At 43.8% G+C, this 15,872-nt stretch overlaps 1 protein-coding gene across 1 annotated transcript in view; it reads left to right on the top strand.

Annotated features, from left to right (window-relative positions):
• NUBP2 (NUBP iron-sulfur cluster assembly factor 2, cytosolic) overlaps positions 1-15,872 on the top strand; it is a 31,720-nt gene that overhangs the window by 9,375 nt on the left and 6,473 nt on the right. Inside the window, 5 exon segments of the mRNA XM_082261989.1 lie at positions 831-1,029; positions 1,817-1,860; positions 1,862-1,972; positions 3,473-3,583; positions 8,481-8,550. Coding sequence (XP_082118115.1) covers positions 831-1,029; positions 1,817-1,860; positions 1,862-1,972; positions 3,473-3,583; positions 8,481-8,550 — 535 coding nt within the window.

The following is a 15,872-nucleotide window of genomic DNA, read 5'->3' as shown; positions in this document are numbered from 1 at the left end:
TAATTTCTCCTTTACAGGGTTAGATAGGTTTTTTTGTTAGCATTGACTTCCCTTTTAAAAAGAGGGTGAGGTGCCATTGTAGCATTAAAAAAAAGTGAGGGGTCATTGCAACATCTTGAAGAGAAGGGGAAAAAAAAAAAAAGGTTGATTAAAGCAAATCTAAGCGTACTCAATCTTAACGATTTTAAATCCTTATGCTGCTAACCTTAGTAAATAGATATGAAGCTATACCATATTTACTTCTGCCCTTACTCAAGAATTCCCACAGCTAGAAATGTTAGGGGGTGTTTTTCAAAGAGATTTCTCAACAAAATAAAGCATGGAGAAATGGATGTATGGGGGTGTCTGCTTTGAATATTAAAAATTAAGAAATGAAATAGAGTTTTTAGTTTGTAGTGCTCAGATAGAGTTTAGTTCCGCATAAATAAAAAGATTAAAATACAAAAAAGTGAAGGGTTCATTGCAAACTCTTTAAAAAAAAAAAAACAGAATAGAATTGAATGTTTTATTGATTTACATATTCTTTGCAATAATGGAGATCATAGGAAGGATCTCACTAATGTGGCGATTCTTACTAATTGTCCTCTGAGCAGGATGAATCCATGAATTAGTAGGTGAGATCTGAACGTTCTCAGTGGTGTGAATTACAACAGCGGGTGAAAACTATTTAAAATAAAATACATTGACTGGTAAAACATTTCTCAACTACAGACGTCATCTGTTCTTTGGGCTGGAGTTGGGCTTTAACTAACCCTTGAACTTGACACATGGCTGTGTAATTTCTGTAGGTTGTAATATGAAAAGTCGCACTCATTCTGCTTTCATTGTAGGTTGGAATTCTGGATGTAGATTTGTGTGGGCCCAGTATACCTCGTATGCTGAATGCTCACAATAAGGATGTCCACCAGTGTGATAGTGGCTGGGTGCCAGTCTTTGTGGACCAAGAAAAGAGCATCTCCCTCATGTCTATTGGCTTCCTGCTGGAGCGCCCTGATGACGCTGTGGTATGGCGAGGACCCAAGAAGAACGGTATGTTTGGTATTGCCCAAAACATAAAGGACTATTACATAGTTGCATAGTTAAACCAGTTAAAAAAAGATATCTTACCAGCTGTTGCCAGAAGTTTTCTTTCAGAGTAATTTAGAAATTTAGAACAAAACTTACAGGGCTGCTTTGACCTCCTAGTTCATCTTGGCATTAAGCTAACCATTCACTTTTAGGTTTCCTTCATTAAGCTGCAGGCCAAATGGGGGAGGGGGGGGGGGGGTCAATAGGTTCCTCCATTCACACTAAACAGCATGGATGAAGGAATATGTACTGTTGGTTACTGTATTCAGACAGCCGCAGCACCCCTGGCTGCCTGAGAGGGACCTGAGATGATGTAGTTACTGTTCGGCTGAGAGTTTTCCACCCAGCTTAATCAATTTTTAAATCGACTTTGTCAAGCCGGCTGGGCAGGGCCATCCATAGCTCAAATTGCAGCCAATTCAGCACAAATGAGATGGAATTTTAGGCGTGTATGACCAACCATGGTAGCTACCCAAGAAAGTGGTTCTGTTTTCCGCCAGATCAAATGTGTAGAGTTTTAGCTTGATAGACTTTTAGACCTTTTTAAGCCTATGTATATAACATATCCCCATTTATCCTTTACTTCTACACCATAATAATAATACCTGTTATTACTACACTTTTGCTTTCAGCACTTGCAACCAGGCCAATAGTGCACATGTCCAGATTTTTTTTTAGCTTGCACTATATAACCATATGGTATCTTTAAGATGGGACCTGTGCAGTAATTCATTTTTTTTTCTTCTAGCTCTAATAAAACAATTCGTCAGTGATGTGGCCTGGGGAGAACTGGGATTTCCTTATTGTGGACACACCACCAGGAACATCAGATGAGCATATATCCATAGTGGATGCTCTGCGACCCTTCCATCCAATGGGAGCCGTATTGGTCACCACTCCACAGGTGCTTTATGCTAACTGTTGCAGGGCATGTGGTTACCTCTATGACATGGCATAACCATTGCCTGATTCTTTCTTTTGCAATCATTCAGCACAATCCACTAAGCTTTGTGTGCTACATTAACAGATAGATCTGTTTCAGGTCAATCTGCACTGCCCATGCCAGTTTCTATCTCAGAGTGAAATAGAAACTGGGGTAGTTTTTGAATCTAATTAGCAATAGGGATTGCAACTGCTTTCAATATAGAAAGCTACCACATATCCCCATCAGATTGAACCTTGCATACAGAATGTGAGCTATCAACAGACAGCTTGCATACCCCTCTCTGCTCAGACAGTGTTTACGCTGCCCAAGCAGAGTCTACAAGGTAATGGCCCTCCTCCTCCCTGCTGCTCTCAACTAAGTGGGGAGAGACCGGACAGGCAGGGGGATTAGAGCATGTAGCTCTAGCTAAAATGTTCTGCGACGACTGTCACAAACATGCAATAAAACGGGGAACAAATCACTCCTAATTTACAAAGGGGATTGTTAATTAGGAGCAGCATCTGCTGCTATTTCCAGCTTAGAAGAGTGCTTTGTTACTTTGCTCCATTATGTCTGAATAGGAACAGACAGCAAATAAGTAAATACACAATTGAAATGCATATATGTTTACTGTTTTTTAATTTCCAGAGTATTTGTAATTTGGTTTGGCCAGTTTTGTAATGCATGTGCCTACTATACTACGCAGCCAGATTATTCTACCATTCAATTACTTACCAGATCACCCACGAGATGACTATGCTGACTCATTGTCCAGTAATTCAGCGGAGGGGAAGAGCTGGCACAGAAAGCTGCATCGCTGGACTTGCAAATAAGTGTGTTACCTTTGTGACTATGCAGTGTGACTGATGTGTAGCTGTACAGAATTACAAAACGGGAAGCCTGCCTATATGTGTATGCTGACCAGAGTGGGGTGGATGACACATCCTGTGTCCGCTCAGTTTATGCAGAGCGGACACGGACAGAGCCAACTCTGCTCTATGGGTGGCCTGGAGTAAATGGACTTCACTGTCCATTTACACCCAACTGCCCTCTTATCCAATCTGCCTAAAAGGAAGAGGAAGGTCTCCTTTCATGGTGTTGTTTTTTTTAGCAGACCGGATTGGACAGGGGTAGGCAGTTGTAAACAAACAAGTCTCTTTACAACCGCCTGTCTATGGGAATGCATGGATCTCCTGATCAGGTCCACCTGAAAAACCGACAAGCAGACCTGATGAGAATGCCGTGTGAAAGGGGTCTAACTGATTTTTAGTACCTGGAGGCTAATTGAATTAAGTGATGTATAGTGAATAGATTTTGTGCAGAGTAACCTCTAGCAAACAATCACAATTTATTTTACTAACTTAATATCAAGAAGAGATGAACTTTGATTGTTTTTAGCAGTTCACACATTGATATCTGTCTTGTTCGGTAAAATGGACACACATTGCCTCCTGATTTCATATAAACTTGATTTTGCAGGCTGTATCTATCGGAGATGTCAGACGGGAGCTGACGTTCTGTAAGAAGATGGGTCTTCCGATCATTGGAATTGTGGAGAACATGAGTGGATTTGTGTGTCCACATTGCTCGGTCAGTTAAAGAACAACTTTATTGGTGGGAAATAAGAGTTTGACAGAATGCTGTACACTTTTCTAAATGATGGTTTTGGATTTTCTACGTGTGTTGTCACTTTGGTTTACATGAAACTTCTGAACGTTTTCTTCCAAGGGTGGGGATCGTTCTTGCCATCACAAAGTATTATTTTAACCACTAGGCTTTTTCCGGCACTTTGTTGACATGTAACAATGTTTTTTTTTTTTTTGGGGGGGGGGGGGGGGGGTTTGCTAGAAAATTACTTAGAATCCCCAAACATTATATATAATTTTTAAAGCAGAGGCCCTAGATAATAAATTGGTGGGATTTGCAATTTTTTATGGCATTTAGTCTGTGACAGAGCGGGAACTATACAGGAAGCAGCGGCTCTGTCACTGACTGCAGACATCCTAAGTCTCCTGCAGCAGCTGGGAGATCGCACGGCACTTGCGTGAGCCACATTGCTGCGGTTCCAGGCCACGGGTTGGACATGCCTGGTTTAGGAACTAATTGGATGTGTAGTGTGCATAGAGCAAATAACGTGCACTGCTCGTTCCAAACAGATGGAAGTGAGGCAGGAAAGGAGAAGATTGGGGGCTCATAGAGAATAGATATGAAAAATATATTACAGGGCTATTACTTGTGTATAGACTATTTTTGGAGAATAAAGATATAGTTTAGTGTCACTTCAAAGGATTGTCTTGATAAAGGGAAAAGTGATGGGTGAACATGCAAGAGAAAGTTCCCCTTTTTGGTTATCTGATTAACAGGTTCAAATTCTGAAGACCTAAAAAATTCCAAGCACTACAAATGTTAAAATAGAATATAGTGTACAGACTGAGGCTGTCTGGAGTATGTAATGTACAGCACATCATGCAGCACCCTAGAATATGTAACGTTTTGTGCAAAATACATATTTGTTACAGCATACAACGTGCATTGGTCATAAATGTGTAAAGTACAATGCAGAGTGTAGAAGTCCAGAGCATGCAACACATAGCACAGTTCACAGAATTCAGGTTTGCTTCTGAAAATATGTAATATAGAGTAGTTTATAGAATGGGTATGTAATGTAAAGCAGTGCATAAAGACTGGAGCAATTGGGTGTATGTATTGTAAAGCAAGAGCACACAGACTGAGGAAGACCAGTGTACTTTTTGTAGAGCAGAGAATACAGGCTGGGGCAGACCAGTGTATGCAATGTAGAACAGGGAATACAGGCTGGAGCAGTCCAGTGTATGTATCGCAAATCAGAGCATACAGACTAGGACAATTGATTGTATGTAATGTAGAGCTAAAAAGATCATTGGTTTCAGTGGTAACTTATCGGAGTAGCAGAAATTGCCTCTTGACAAAGAAATCCCTAGAAACCTCTGTAGGGTTCCATAAAACCCTGGTTGAGAGAGGCTGATGGACTGTGGCAGTCCAGTATATATAAAATAGAGCAGATCACACAGACTGGAGCAGTTCGGTATATGTAAAATAGATCAGAGTGTACAGAATAAAGTAGAGCACAGCATACAGACTGGAGTAGCTTGGTGTAAAAAATGTAAAGCAGAGCATAGAGACTGGGCCAGTCCTGTGTATGAATTGTAGATCAGATCATACAGACTGAAGCAGTCAGGTATATATAATGTAGATCAGAGAGTACAGACTGGAATAGTCCAGTGTATGTAGCATAGAGCAGAACATACAGACTGGAGCAGTTTGATGTATGTAGCATAGAGCAGAGCATACAGACTGGAGCAGTTTGATATATGTAGCATAGAGCAGAACATACAGACTGGAGCAGATTGATGTATGTAGCATAGAGCAGAACATACAGACTGGAGCAGATTGATGTATGTAGCATAGAGCAGAGCATACAGACTGGAGCAGTTTGATATATGTAGCATAGAGCAGAACATACAGACTGGAGCAGTTTGATGTATGTAGCATAGAGCAGAACATACAGACTGGAGCAGTTTGATGTATGTAGCATAGAGCAAAACATACAGACTGGAGCAGTTTGATGTATGTAGCACAGAGCAGAACATATAGACTGGAGCAGTTTGATGTATGTAGCACAGAGCAGAACATACAGACTGGAGCAGTTTGATGTATGTAGCACAGAGCAGAACATATAGACTGGAGCAGTTTGATGTATGTAGCACAGAGCAGAACATACAGACTGGAGCAGTTTGATGTATGTAGCACAGAGCAGAGCATACAGACTGGAGCAGTTTGATGTATGTAGCACAGAGCAGAACATATAGACTGGAGCAGTTTGATGTATGTAGCATAGAGCAGAACATACAGACTGGAGCAGTTTGATGTATGTAGCATAGAGCAGAGCATACAGACTGGAGTAGTTTGATGTATGTAGCTTAGAGCAGAACATACAGACTGGAGCAGTTTGATGTATGTAGCATAGAGCAGAGAATACAGACTGGAGCAGTTTGATGTATGTAGCATAGAGCAGAACATATAGACTGGAGCAGTTTGATGTATGTAGCACAGAGCAGAACATATAGACTGGAGCAGTTTGATGTATGTAGCATAGAGCAGAACATACAGACTGGAGCAGTTTGATGTATGTAGCATAGAGCAGAACATACAGACTGGAGCAGTTTGATGTATGTAGCACAGAGCAGAACATATAGACTGGAGCAGTTTGATGTATGTAGCACAGAGAAGAACATATAGACTGGAGCAGTTTGATGTATGTAGCACAGAGCAGAACATATAGACTGGAGCAGTTTGATGTATGTAGCACAGAGAAGAACATACAGACTGGAGCAGTTTGATGTATGTAGCACAGAGCAGAACATATAGACTGGAGCAGTTTGATGTATGTAGCACAGAGAAGAACATATAGACTGGAGCAGTTTGATGTATGTAGCACAGAGCAGAACATATAGACTGGAGCAGTTTGATGTATGTAGCATAGAGAAGGACATATAGACTGGAGCAGTTTGATGTATGTAGCATAGAGAAGGACATATAGACTGGAGCAGTTTGATGTATGTAGCATAGAGCAGAACATACAGACTGGAGCAGTTTGATGTATGTAGCTTAGAGCAGAACATACAGACTGGAGCAGTTTGATGTATGTAGCTTAAAGCAGAGCATACAGACTGGAGCAGATTGATGTATGTAGCATAGAGAAGAACATATAGACTGGAGCAGTTTGATGTATGTAGCATAGAGCAGAACATATAGACTGGAGCAGTTTGATGTATGTAGCACAGAGCAGAGCATAAAGACTGGAGCAGATTGATGTATGTAGCATAGAGCAGAACATATAGACTGGAGCAGATTGATGTATGTAGCATAGAGCAGAACATATAGACTGGAGCAGATTGATGTATGTAGCACAGAGCAGAACATATAGACTGGAGCAGTTTGATGTATGTAGCACAGAGCAGAACATATAGACTGGAGCAGTTTGATGTATGTAGCATAGAGCAGAACATACAGACTGGAGCAGTTTGATGTATGTAGCACAGAGCAGAACATATAGACTGGAGCAGTTTGATGTATGTAGCACAGAGCAGAACATATAGACTGGAGCAGTTTGATGTATGTAGCATAGAGAAGGACATATAGACTGGAGCAGTTTGATGTATGTAGCATAGAGCAGAACATACAGACTGGAGCAGTTTGATGTATGTAGCACAGAGCAGAACATACAGACTGGAGCAATAAGAAAATGAGTCTTCTGGTCATTGCAGCTGTAGAGTACATGAGTGAAATTCTCTGTCCAGATTATTTGATAGATTGCAGAACAGTTTTATCAGCAAGAAATACCAGTTTGACAGGATGCTTTGCATTTTTTCCTATCTTTGCAAACTTTCCTGGTATTCTGGGGTATAGTAAAATGGCTAATGTGTTACATCCCAACCTGAGCTCCAGTCTAGTGGTAATTCTCCCCTGCTGCTATCCTAGCTTATTGCTTTCACTATCAGCACTTCACCCTGCATCGTCCTGCAGCACATCTTGGATTATTGGACTGTTCTTTAGTAGCCCCTCACGTGCCGCCTGGCACAAATTTTTCATCTTGCTCTCATGATTGAAGTATTATTTATAACTAAAACAAACACATTGGGGATGATTTACTAAAGGCAAATGAGCAGGCTGTTCACTTTGAAAAGGAATTTTCCCCAGAGCTTAGTGAGTGAAGTGAGGTTTTGTTGAAATCCATCATCCAGTCATATGCATGCAAATACTGTTTTTTTTTTTTTTTTTTTTTTTCTTCCCCTTGCACATGATTGGGTATTTTTTTACCACATTCACTAAGATAATGGAGAATTCCCTTCTAAAGTGAATGAATAGCGGTTTTATTTGCGTTTTAGTAAATCAACCCCAGGGACTTTATACAAAAAAAAAAAATACAAGTTTATTCGTTTACAATGCCCAACTGTGCAGATACACACTGTTCCCACTTACCTAATGTTGATCCCCTGAGGGTCTGCCATATCTGTATTTTGGTGTCTGTCAAGCCATTTCGTGCTTGGAAACAAGCATGGCACATGGGTTGGATCGGTGCTTAGTGCCAGGATTGGATTCAAGGAAGACATCCTAGTGCTGATTTGGCATCTAAATGTGGCAAATGACTAAGTACATTTAGATCTGTTTATTACCAAGAGAGAACACTGACCCCAAGAGCTGGTAGTAGATGGGCAATACAGAGTAGAGAGTGCAGAACACATATCAATTTTGCGTGATTTCCTGTCTGATCTTCTGGTCCAGAACATATCCTATTTACTGTGGTTTGTACTTTTTTTTTTTTTTTTTTTTTTTTTCAGCATAGTATTAAATGCCATGTTTTTGTATTTTAAATGTATTTATGTCTTGTATTTTAATTGTATTAAAAAGGTATCCTTAAACTCAGACTTGTCTCTCCCATCTCTAGGAGTGCACCAACATTTTCTCCAAGGGTGGTGGTGAAGAGCTAGCAAGGCATGCTGGAGTCCCATTTCTGGGTAATCAAAAAACAAAAATCACCTTTTATATACCACTTTTATATTTTATAATATTTAGTTGTCTGTAAAAACCCAAAACCTTAAAGCTGAACTCCTGGCACAAAAAATTCCTATTTAAATATATTCCTCAATAGCCACAGAGAATACAAATACATTTTGTGTGCACCAAATACCTTTGCAAATCAAGGTATTACCTTCTAAAGGTAGTGAGGTAGTGGTAGCATCATCACTTAACTGCTCATAGCCTGTACAGAGAGCAGAAGGCCTGCCCACTACAGGCTGCCCTTAGAAAACTGCAGGAGGAGCGGAGACTAATCCAGTCACCCTGCACAAGGAGAGGGAGCAGCAGTGAGCAGTCTTTATTACAGGGAGCTCCTGCACAGAGGCAAAGTTTCACACTGGATTAATGCACAGATCTGGAAGAAATACACACAGCACACCAAGGGATTTTTTTTTGTTATAAAATGTGTCCATCCTGGGACATATTCTGACTGTATTCTCTTAAAGCGGTAGTATACTCAGCTTTTTGACTTTTACCTACAGGCAAGCCTATAATAAGACCTGAACGGTCTAGGAGATATTCACCCTGCATGCAGCTGCTCACACCAGCGGGACATGTGCTCTGAAGGTCCTCTTGCCGGACGTTCAGAGCATCTTGCCAGAAAGTGAACTCCCGCGCGCATGCGTGGGGGTGACGTCATCGCGGCTCCAGCCACTCGCAGCACCGGAGCCACCGAACCCGGAAGAGACGCCAAGGGAACATGTCAGCTGCCTCAGCGGTGTCCGGGCGGCCGTGTCGGAGCTTCGTTCTAAGGTAAGTATTTCATAATGTGGCGGTCCGTAAGTGGTTAAAGGATAAGTTGACCTTGGGGAACATGTTCCCATCCCTACAGCTCTACCCCAATCTTCTCCCTGCACCTGCTGTCACACGGCTGCATCATTCATTCACAGAGATCTTGTAGTTACCAATGAACTACCAGGGCACTGGTGAGTGCTTTAGGTAGTTCATTGAGTCTTCCTGTCATTCAGTAACTGCCTGCCTGTATGAGGTAAGAGCAGACAGATACACAGACAGTCTGCAGGAGGCTGAGATTGCACCCATAATCTGCTGATTGTGGTTGCAATGCTTTACAGGCTCCTAAAAAGAAAATAAATAGATGCACTTCTTTTTTTATCTGCAAAAAAGTGTGTATTTAATATTATGATTATTATTACGATTTATTAATATCCCTAAGGCTCCGTTCACATCTAGGCAATTTTCTGCTCTAAGCCTCATCTCTAAAAACCAACAAGACAAATCCTATTCATTTCAATGGTCCCTGTTCACATCTGAGCGTTCTGTCGCCTTAAAACTGGGTTTCACCCAAAAGTGGAACTTCCGCTTTAAGTGCTCCTAACCCCCTGACATGCCACATTTGTTTTTTTTGGGGGGAGATTTGACAGGTACCCACTCCCACTTCCCCCTAGGCGGCTCAAGCGGAAGTTCTCCTCTCCCTCCCTGGAATCCTCTGGGACACGTCACAAGCCCCAGAAGATTGCCCGGCCATTCACTCGACCCGACTCGCGAATGCACAGTGCGCAACTGGCTGTGAAGCCGCAAGCTGTCACAGCCGGGTGCTCACACTGGTGATGCCGGTGCCAGGGAGAGGAGCGAAGCTTTAGGGGGCCGCATCGCTGGATCGTGGGACAGGTGAGTGCGTGTTTAATAAAAGTCTGCAGCTACACTTTTTGTAGCTGCTGACTTTTAATAAACACAAAAATGGCTGGAACTCCGCTATAGGCAAAATGCCTGTCGCTCAAAAAAAGTACATGAGCTTCTTTTTTGGCACATTACAGGCGTTTTACTGTTTTTCATTGGTAACTCAGAACGCCTGCACAAAAATGCTGCAAAAACGCCGGTAAAAATAGCAACGACTAGATGTGAATGGAGCCTGAAAGGAAATCTGCACTTTGCTTGCTCTGCAGAGCTAACAGGTTTACTTGGACCTTCATTGGATATTTATTTTACCATTTCCACACTTACTGCTCTTTTAAACAGCCAATGCAACTCCTGAACTTTTCTGTGGAAGTCTTTGACAAAGCTAACCATTTCTCACAGCTTCTCCCCTCCCCCTATTACAATGCTTTAATGTGGTGATCAAGCCTCAATTACTGCATTGTGGGAAACAGTTATAGTACATGGTGTTTGGTAAGCTCCACCAGCAAATTAGCATTGTGGGGCGGTGATTAACCCAAGTGTTCTATCTTTGAAGTGTGTGTCATAGTCACCAGAATAGATTGTAATTGGAATGATAGAAATTATAAGATGTGAGTTACACTTTATAATTGGCACTTCTTAGTAGTGTTTTCGGTTAGCATTAAGGCAGCTGCATAGATGTAGTCCATGTGTGCTCAACCTGTGGCCCTCCAAATGTTGCAGGAACTACAAGTACCATGGGGCATTTGCATGCCACTGACAGTTACAAGCATGACTCCCAAAGGCAGAGGCATGATGGGACTTGTAGTTCCTGCAACAGCCGAAGGGCCACAGGTTGAGCACCAATGATGTAGTCACTCTACCTACTCTATCCTTGTGAACACGCCCATCAGGGTGAACCACATTTTTTTTCTGGTGGAGACTAAATCCATGCAGTTGCTTTATAGCTAACAGGGTAAACTACTAAGGTGAGCTAATTATGGAGTGCAACTTCCATCTTCCTATCATTTTGTGTTGGGGTGGAGACTACAGGAGCCAGCCCTGATGGCCCATGCATGTTAAGGGGAAGATGTTTGAGCATTGCAATTCCAAAATGTCATGGTTGGCATCAGAATCATCAGAAGAGGTGAAGGTATAACTTCCAGTAGGGACATCATCTTTAATGACAACTCTTTAAGAAGAAAACTGCCTGTTGTGTCTACGAGGGACACAATGGGACACAGACAGCCCAACTGGAGTTTTTTAGTATTTTCTTCTCTATCTAAAACTTAGAAAAAAGTATTTCTCTATACTCTACATCAGGGGTGGGGAACCTACGTCCCGGGGGCCGTATGCGGCCCTCAAAGTCATTTGGACCGGCCCCCCATGCAGCTGAGTCTGTGTCTCTCAGCTGATCTGTCAGAACGGAGCCAATGCTTCCTGTATAGTTCCGGCTCCATTCTGACAGTTTGAGTGAGTCACAGGCGGAGTGATATCAAATGCATTCCGCCTGTGACCAATACAGGAAACATCGCCTCTTCCTCCAGCGCAGCGCCGATGCTAGCCAGCATTTCTCGCCAGCAGCACACACAGCAGTACCAGCCAGAACCAGCAGTACCATCCAGAGCCAGCAGTACTCACAGCAGTATAAGCCAGAGCCTGCAGTACCCACATCAGTACCAACCAGAGCCAGCAGTACCCACAACAGTACCTACAGCACAGTACCAGCCAGCAGTACCCACAGCAATACCAGCCAGCATTACCCACAGCAGTATCAACCAGCATTAACCACAGCAGTACCAGCCAGCAGTTCCCACAACAGTACCAGCCAGCAGTACCAGCCTGAGCCAGCAGTACTAGCCAGCAGTACCCACAGCACAGTACAAGCCAGCAGTACCAGCCTGAGCCAGCAGTACCCATGGCAGTACCTACAGCACAGTACCAGCCTGAATCAGCAATACCCACAGCAGTACCAGCCTGAGCCAGCAGTACCCACAGCATAGTACAAGCCAGCAGTACCAGCCTGAGCCAGCAGTACCCACAGCAGTACCAGCCAACTGTACCCACCAGCAGTACCAGCCAGCTATACCCACCAGCAGTACCCGCTAGCAGTTCTTTTCAAAACTTGCCACCACAAAGTCGACTGCGCTCCAGACTGACCGACGCAAACCTGGAAAACCAGTTGTGAGTTGCAACATCATCAATACCAGCTAACATCACACACCTCACCAAAGAGAAGCATTTACAGCCATCACATTAGGGGTGAGTTAATTAAATTTTTGACCAAATATAACAGGCACATTTTTAAGTTGATCATTTTGTACGGCCCCCGAATAATTTTATAAATACCCAAATGGCCCTTGGCAGAAAAAAGGTTCCCCACCCCTGCTCTACATGCATGGTAAATAAAGCCTTTGCAGCCTTTCACTGCTCAAAAATGTCATTGATGTGTAAAGGGGCCCTTGTACACCAGTAATATAACACAATTTTACAGACCTGTTTTAACTGATCATTTTTGTAGGTGAAGCAGGTTTACCTCTGTGGTAGACTTTGCTTTAAAGCACTGATAGTGTAGGTTGGAGCAAAAGTGCTTCTTCGTGTGGCTAACCTATATGGGCTTAAGTTACTGCTCATACAAAAAATGTGGGCTGTGATCTGTCCTGTACTTTATGTAGTGTTAAAACAGGCGTATGGGTGCTTCCACCTTAATGCATAACAGCTCCGTCAGGTGCTCAGACTCTGAGATTGCTGACCACAAGAAAAAAGAAAGGGCGCACTGACCTAGTGCATTACCCTAAAAACCTTATTCAAATATAGAAAACGATAAATATTATACTCCCAAAAAAAAAAATGTGAACAAAAGCTCATCACAAGGTACAATATCAAGAATCCCCGCAGAGTATGAATGTGACGTTCAGTCCATAGTCCAACAATTGGCAAACTAGGAGGTGAAAATATAATTGGCTCTGAGGCTGCTGACACCTCTATAAATATATACGTATAGCATCCAAAAATAATCTTCCTTTATTAAAAACACATGTACAATTGCTGTGAAACCACCAATGCATTTCGGCCCTCAGGCCTTCATCATGGCTGATATAAAAGGTCACATAACGGGGTTTGGCTTAGCGATGGAGGAGTAAAAACGTTGTACTCCGGAGCTCTGCACGGATCGGGTCTAGGAACAGTAACTGTAGCCTTTCCTCTTTCTACTTACATGCCGGGAGACAGCTGCAGACTGCTGGAGAACCCCGGGGCATTGAAATCACTCACTACTTCCTCCGCCAGCACCCGGTGCCTTCTCCTGCCACCTCCTCTAAGATGGTGCTGCCTCGCACCTGATCCGCTGGCACAGCTTCAGTAAAAAAGCCCACTCGGCAGATAACAGATTTCTCAGCAGCACAGACTCGGCCAGACTCGCCAATCCAGTCCCCAGAGCTTCCGCAGGTAGTGTCCCTGACCTGTTCTGACCCAACACAGTGTCTTGACCGCTGCTCTGAGGGTGCCATTAGGGAGATCATGGCAGATTTCCCTACCAAGCAGGACTTGCAAGCCATGGCCACTTCTATTGTGAATGCGCTCTCTAAGGAGCTACATGAAGCAAGTGGACACTGGAGGAGAGGGTGACAGACCTAGAGGCAGCTTCTACCTCCACAGACACTCAGCTTTCAGCCCTAGAGGCTGACCAACAAGCCCTCCGCAGACATCTCATCGATGTTCGGCTGCGGCTAGACGATGGCGATGGTGAAAACCGCAATCGCCGGAACAATTTGCGCCTCAGAGGGATTCCTGATGCTACCATGGGCGCAGACCTGCGTCCCACTGTGGTTGCAATTTTGAACCCACTTCTGGGGAAACCTCCTACAGTTGAGCTGTAATTAGACCGCATCCATCGGGTGCAGGGCCCCTACATACCATCATCGTTTCAGGTGGCCTCCAGCCCTGCTGCTCCTCCTCGTGATGTTCTTTGCAGGGTCCACTTTTTCACCGTCAATGAGGAAATCTGACGCCAAGCCTGGGCCATTGATTTTGATGGGGCCTCAGGCCGAGTTTACACAGATATCTCCAGACAAACCTGGGTCATGCGGGGGATGTCTGTCCTCTGCTGGAGGTCATCCATGCAGCGGAGGCAACCTGCCGTTGGGGATATCCTTTCCACCTCATCGTGTGGAATCAGGGGGCTGAGTTTTACCTACGTTCCCCAGACCAGTTGCCTGCCCTATTCAGATTCTTGGATAAACCATCAGTAGAAATCCCCAACTAATTTGACAACCTACTACACCCTGAGGCCTTTAACTTTTCCTTGCCAAGACCACAACGGATCCGTTCCCACCCCCCCCCCCCCCCCCACCGCTCCCGGACCCCAGTCAGGAAACCCACAGATCCACTCCGGGTTCGTCCGAGGTCTGACTCAGCAAGTTTTCTTCTATATACACTTTATATGTTTGGCCTGGCCTAATGATCACGTTCTGTCTCTAGGCCTCCCTGCTACGGCTTAGGTTTTGGCAGAGTGGGGGACTGGTCCTGTTTTGCTAAGCATGGCTTTAGCATTTGGGGCCTGGGATTGCTGCGGTTGTCATTAGCTAAACTGTCTGCTTGCCCTCCTTTTCCCCTTAGTGGGGCAATTATGGACAACTGGTGCTGGAATCAGATAATCCTTGCAGTATTGATGGTGGGCGGACCCAATTCCAACTATTTTTTTTTTTTTTTTGGCCTGTTGAGCTTGACGCCACCACCGGGCCAGTGCTCATCCACCTCCGATTCCAAGGGAGACATTGAACTTCCATGTTCCAATTCAGTTTTTTTTTTTTGTTCTCCATGGTGGTGGCCTTTCCAGTGGGGCTATGGGGCCTGCCTTGTGACCATATAACTATTGTTGGCATAGGTGGGGGGGGGGTTTTACCTGGGCTCTACTGACTTTGAGGTCGGCTGGGCCATCGGTTTTTCTCTCACTTACTGTGACGGTTCTCATGTTTTGAAAGGCTCCAATATCTTTACATACTACTACGTTTTTTTAAGGATCCAGGATCTGTACATCTCCACTCCAATTCTCTCTTTCCCCCAGACACCCCCCCTGTTATGGTGGTTCCCTACCTGAGTACCTTGAGTGGACCCAAGTGATTTGTGCTCTTGTAGACTATCCCTCCCATTTCCTGCTTTTCTCTTCGCTTCCTTTCCCTTTTTCCCCTTCTCTCTTTTTCTGTATATATTTTGTTTTAGTTTCTCTCACCCAGGGAAGGTTTGTGTATTCCTTCTCTTTAGGTCTCCTACCTGTCCAATATAGTTGTGGTCCTCCATGGGCTCACGAAGGTCCTCTCCCTCAATGTGCAAGGTCCAAATGTCCCAGAGAAACGCTCTCGGCTGCTATTCGATTTACGGAAAAGCAAAACTCAAGTAGCCTTTCTTTAAGAAACGCACTTTAGGAGTGATAATGTTCCTAGATTGACCGACAGAGACTTCCTGTTGGCGTACCATAGTCCTTCACCTATTAATAAATCTAAGGGGGTCAGTATTCTGGTAGCCAAGTCGGTGCCATGGTCCCTCGATGAGGTGCAGCCGGATACTCAGGGCCGTTTCCTTTTGCTAAAAGGGAAAATTCATCATGTTCAGGTGACCTTTGCCAATGTTTATTTTCCTAACCTACGAG

This window comes from Pelophylax lessonae (genome assembly GCF_965119305.1).
Source record: "Pelophylax lessonae genome assembly, chromosome: 6".
NCBI lineage: Eukaryota > Metazoa > Chordata > Amphibia > Anura > Ranidae > Pelophylax > Pelophylax lessonae.
Note: the sequence above shows the minus strand (reverse complement) of the source record. Positions and strands in the feature narration are given on the sequence as shown.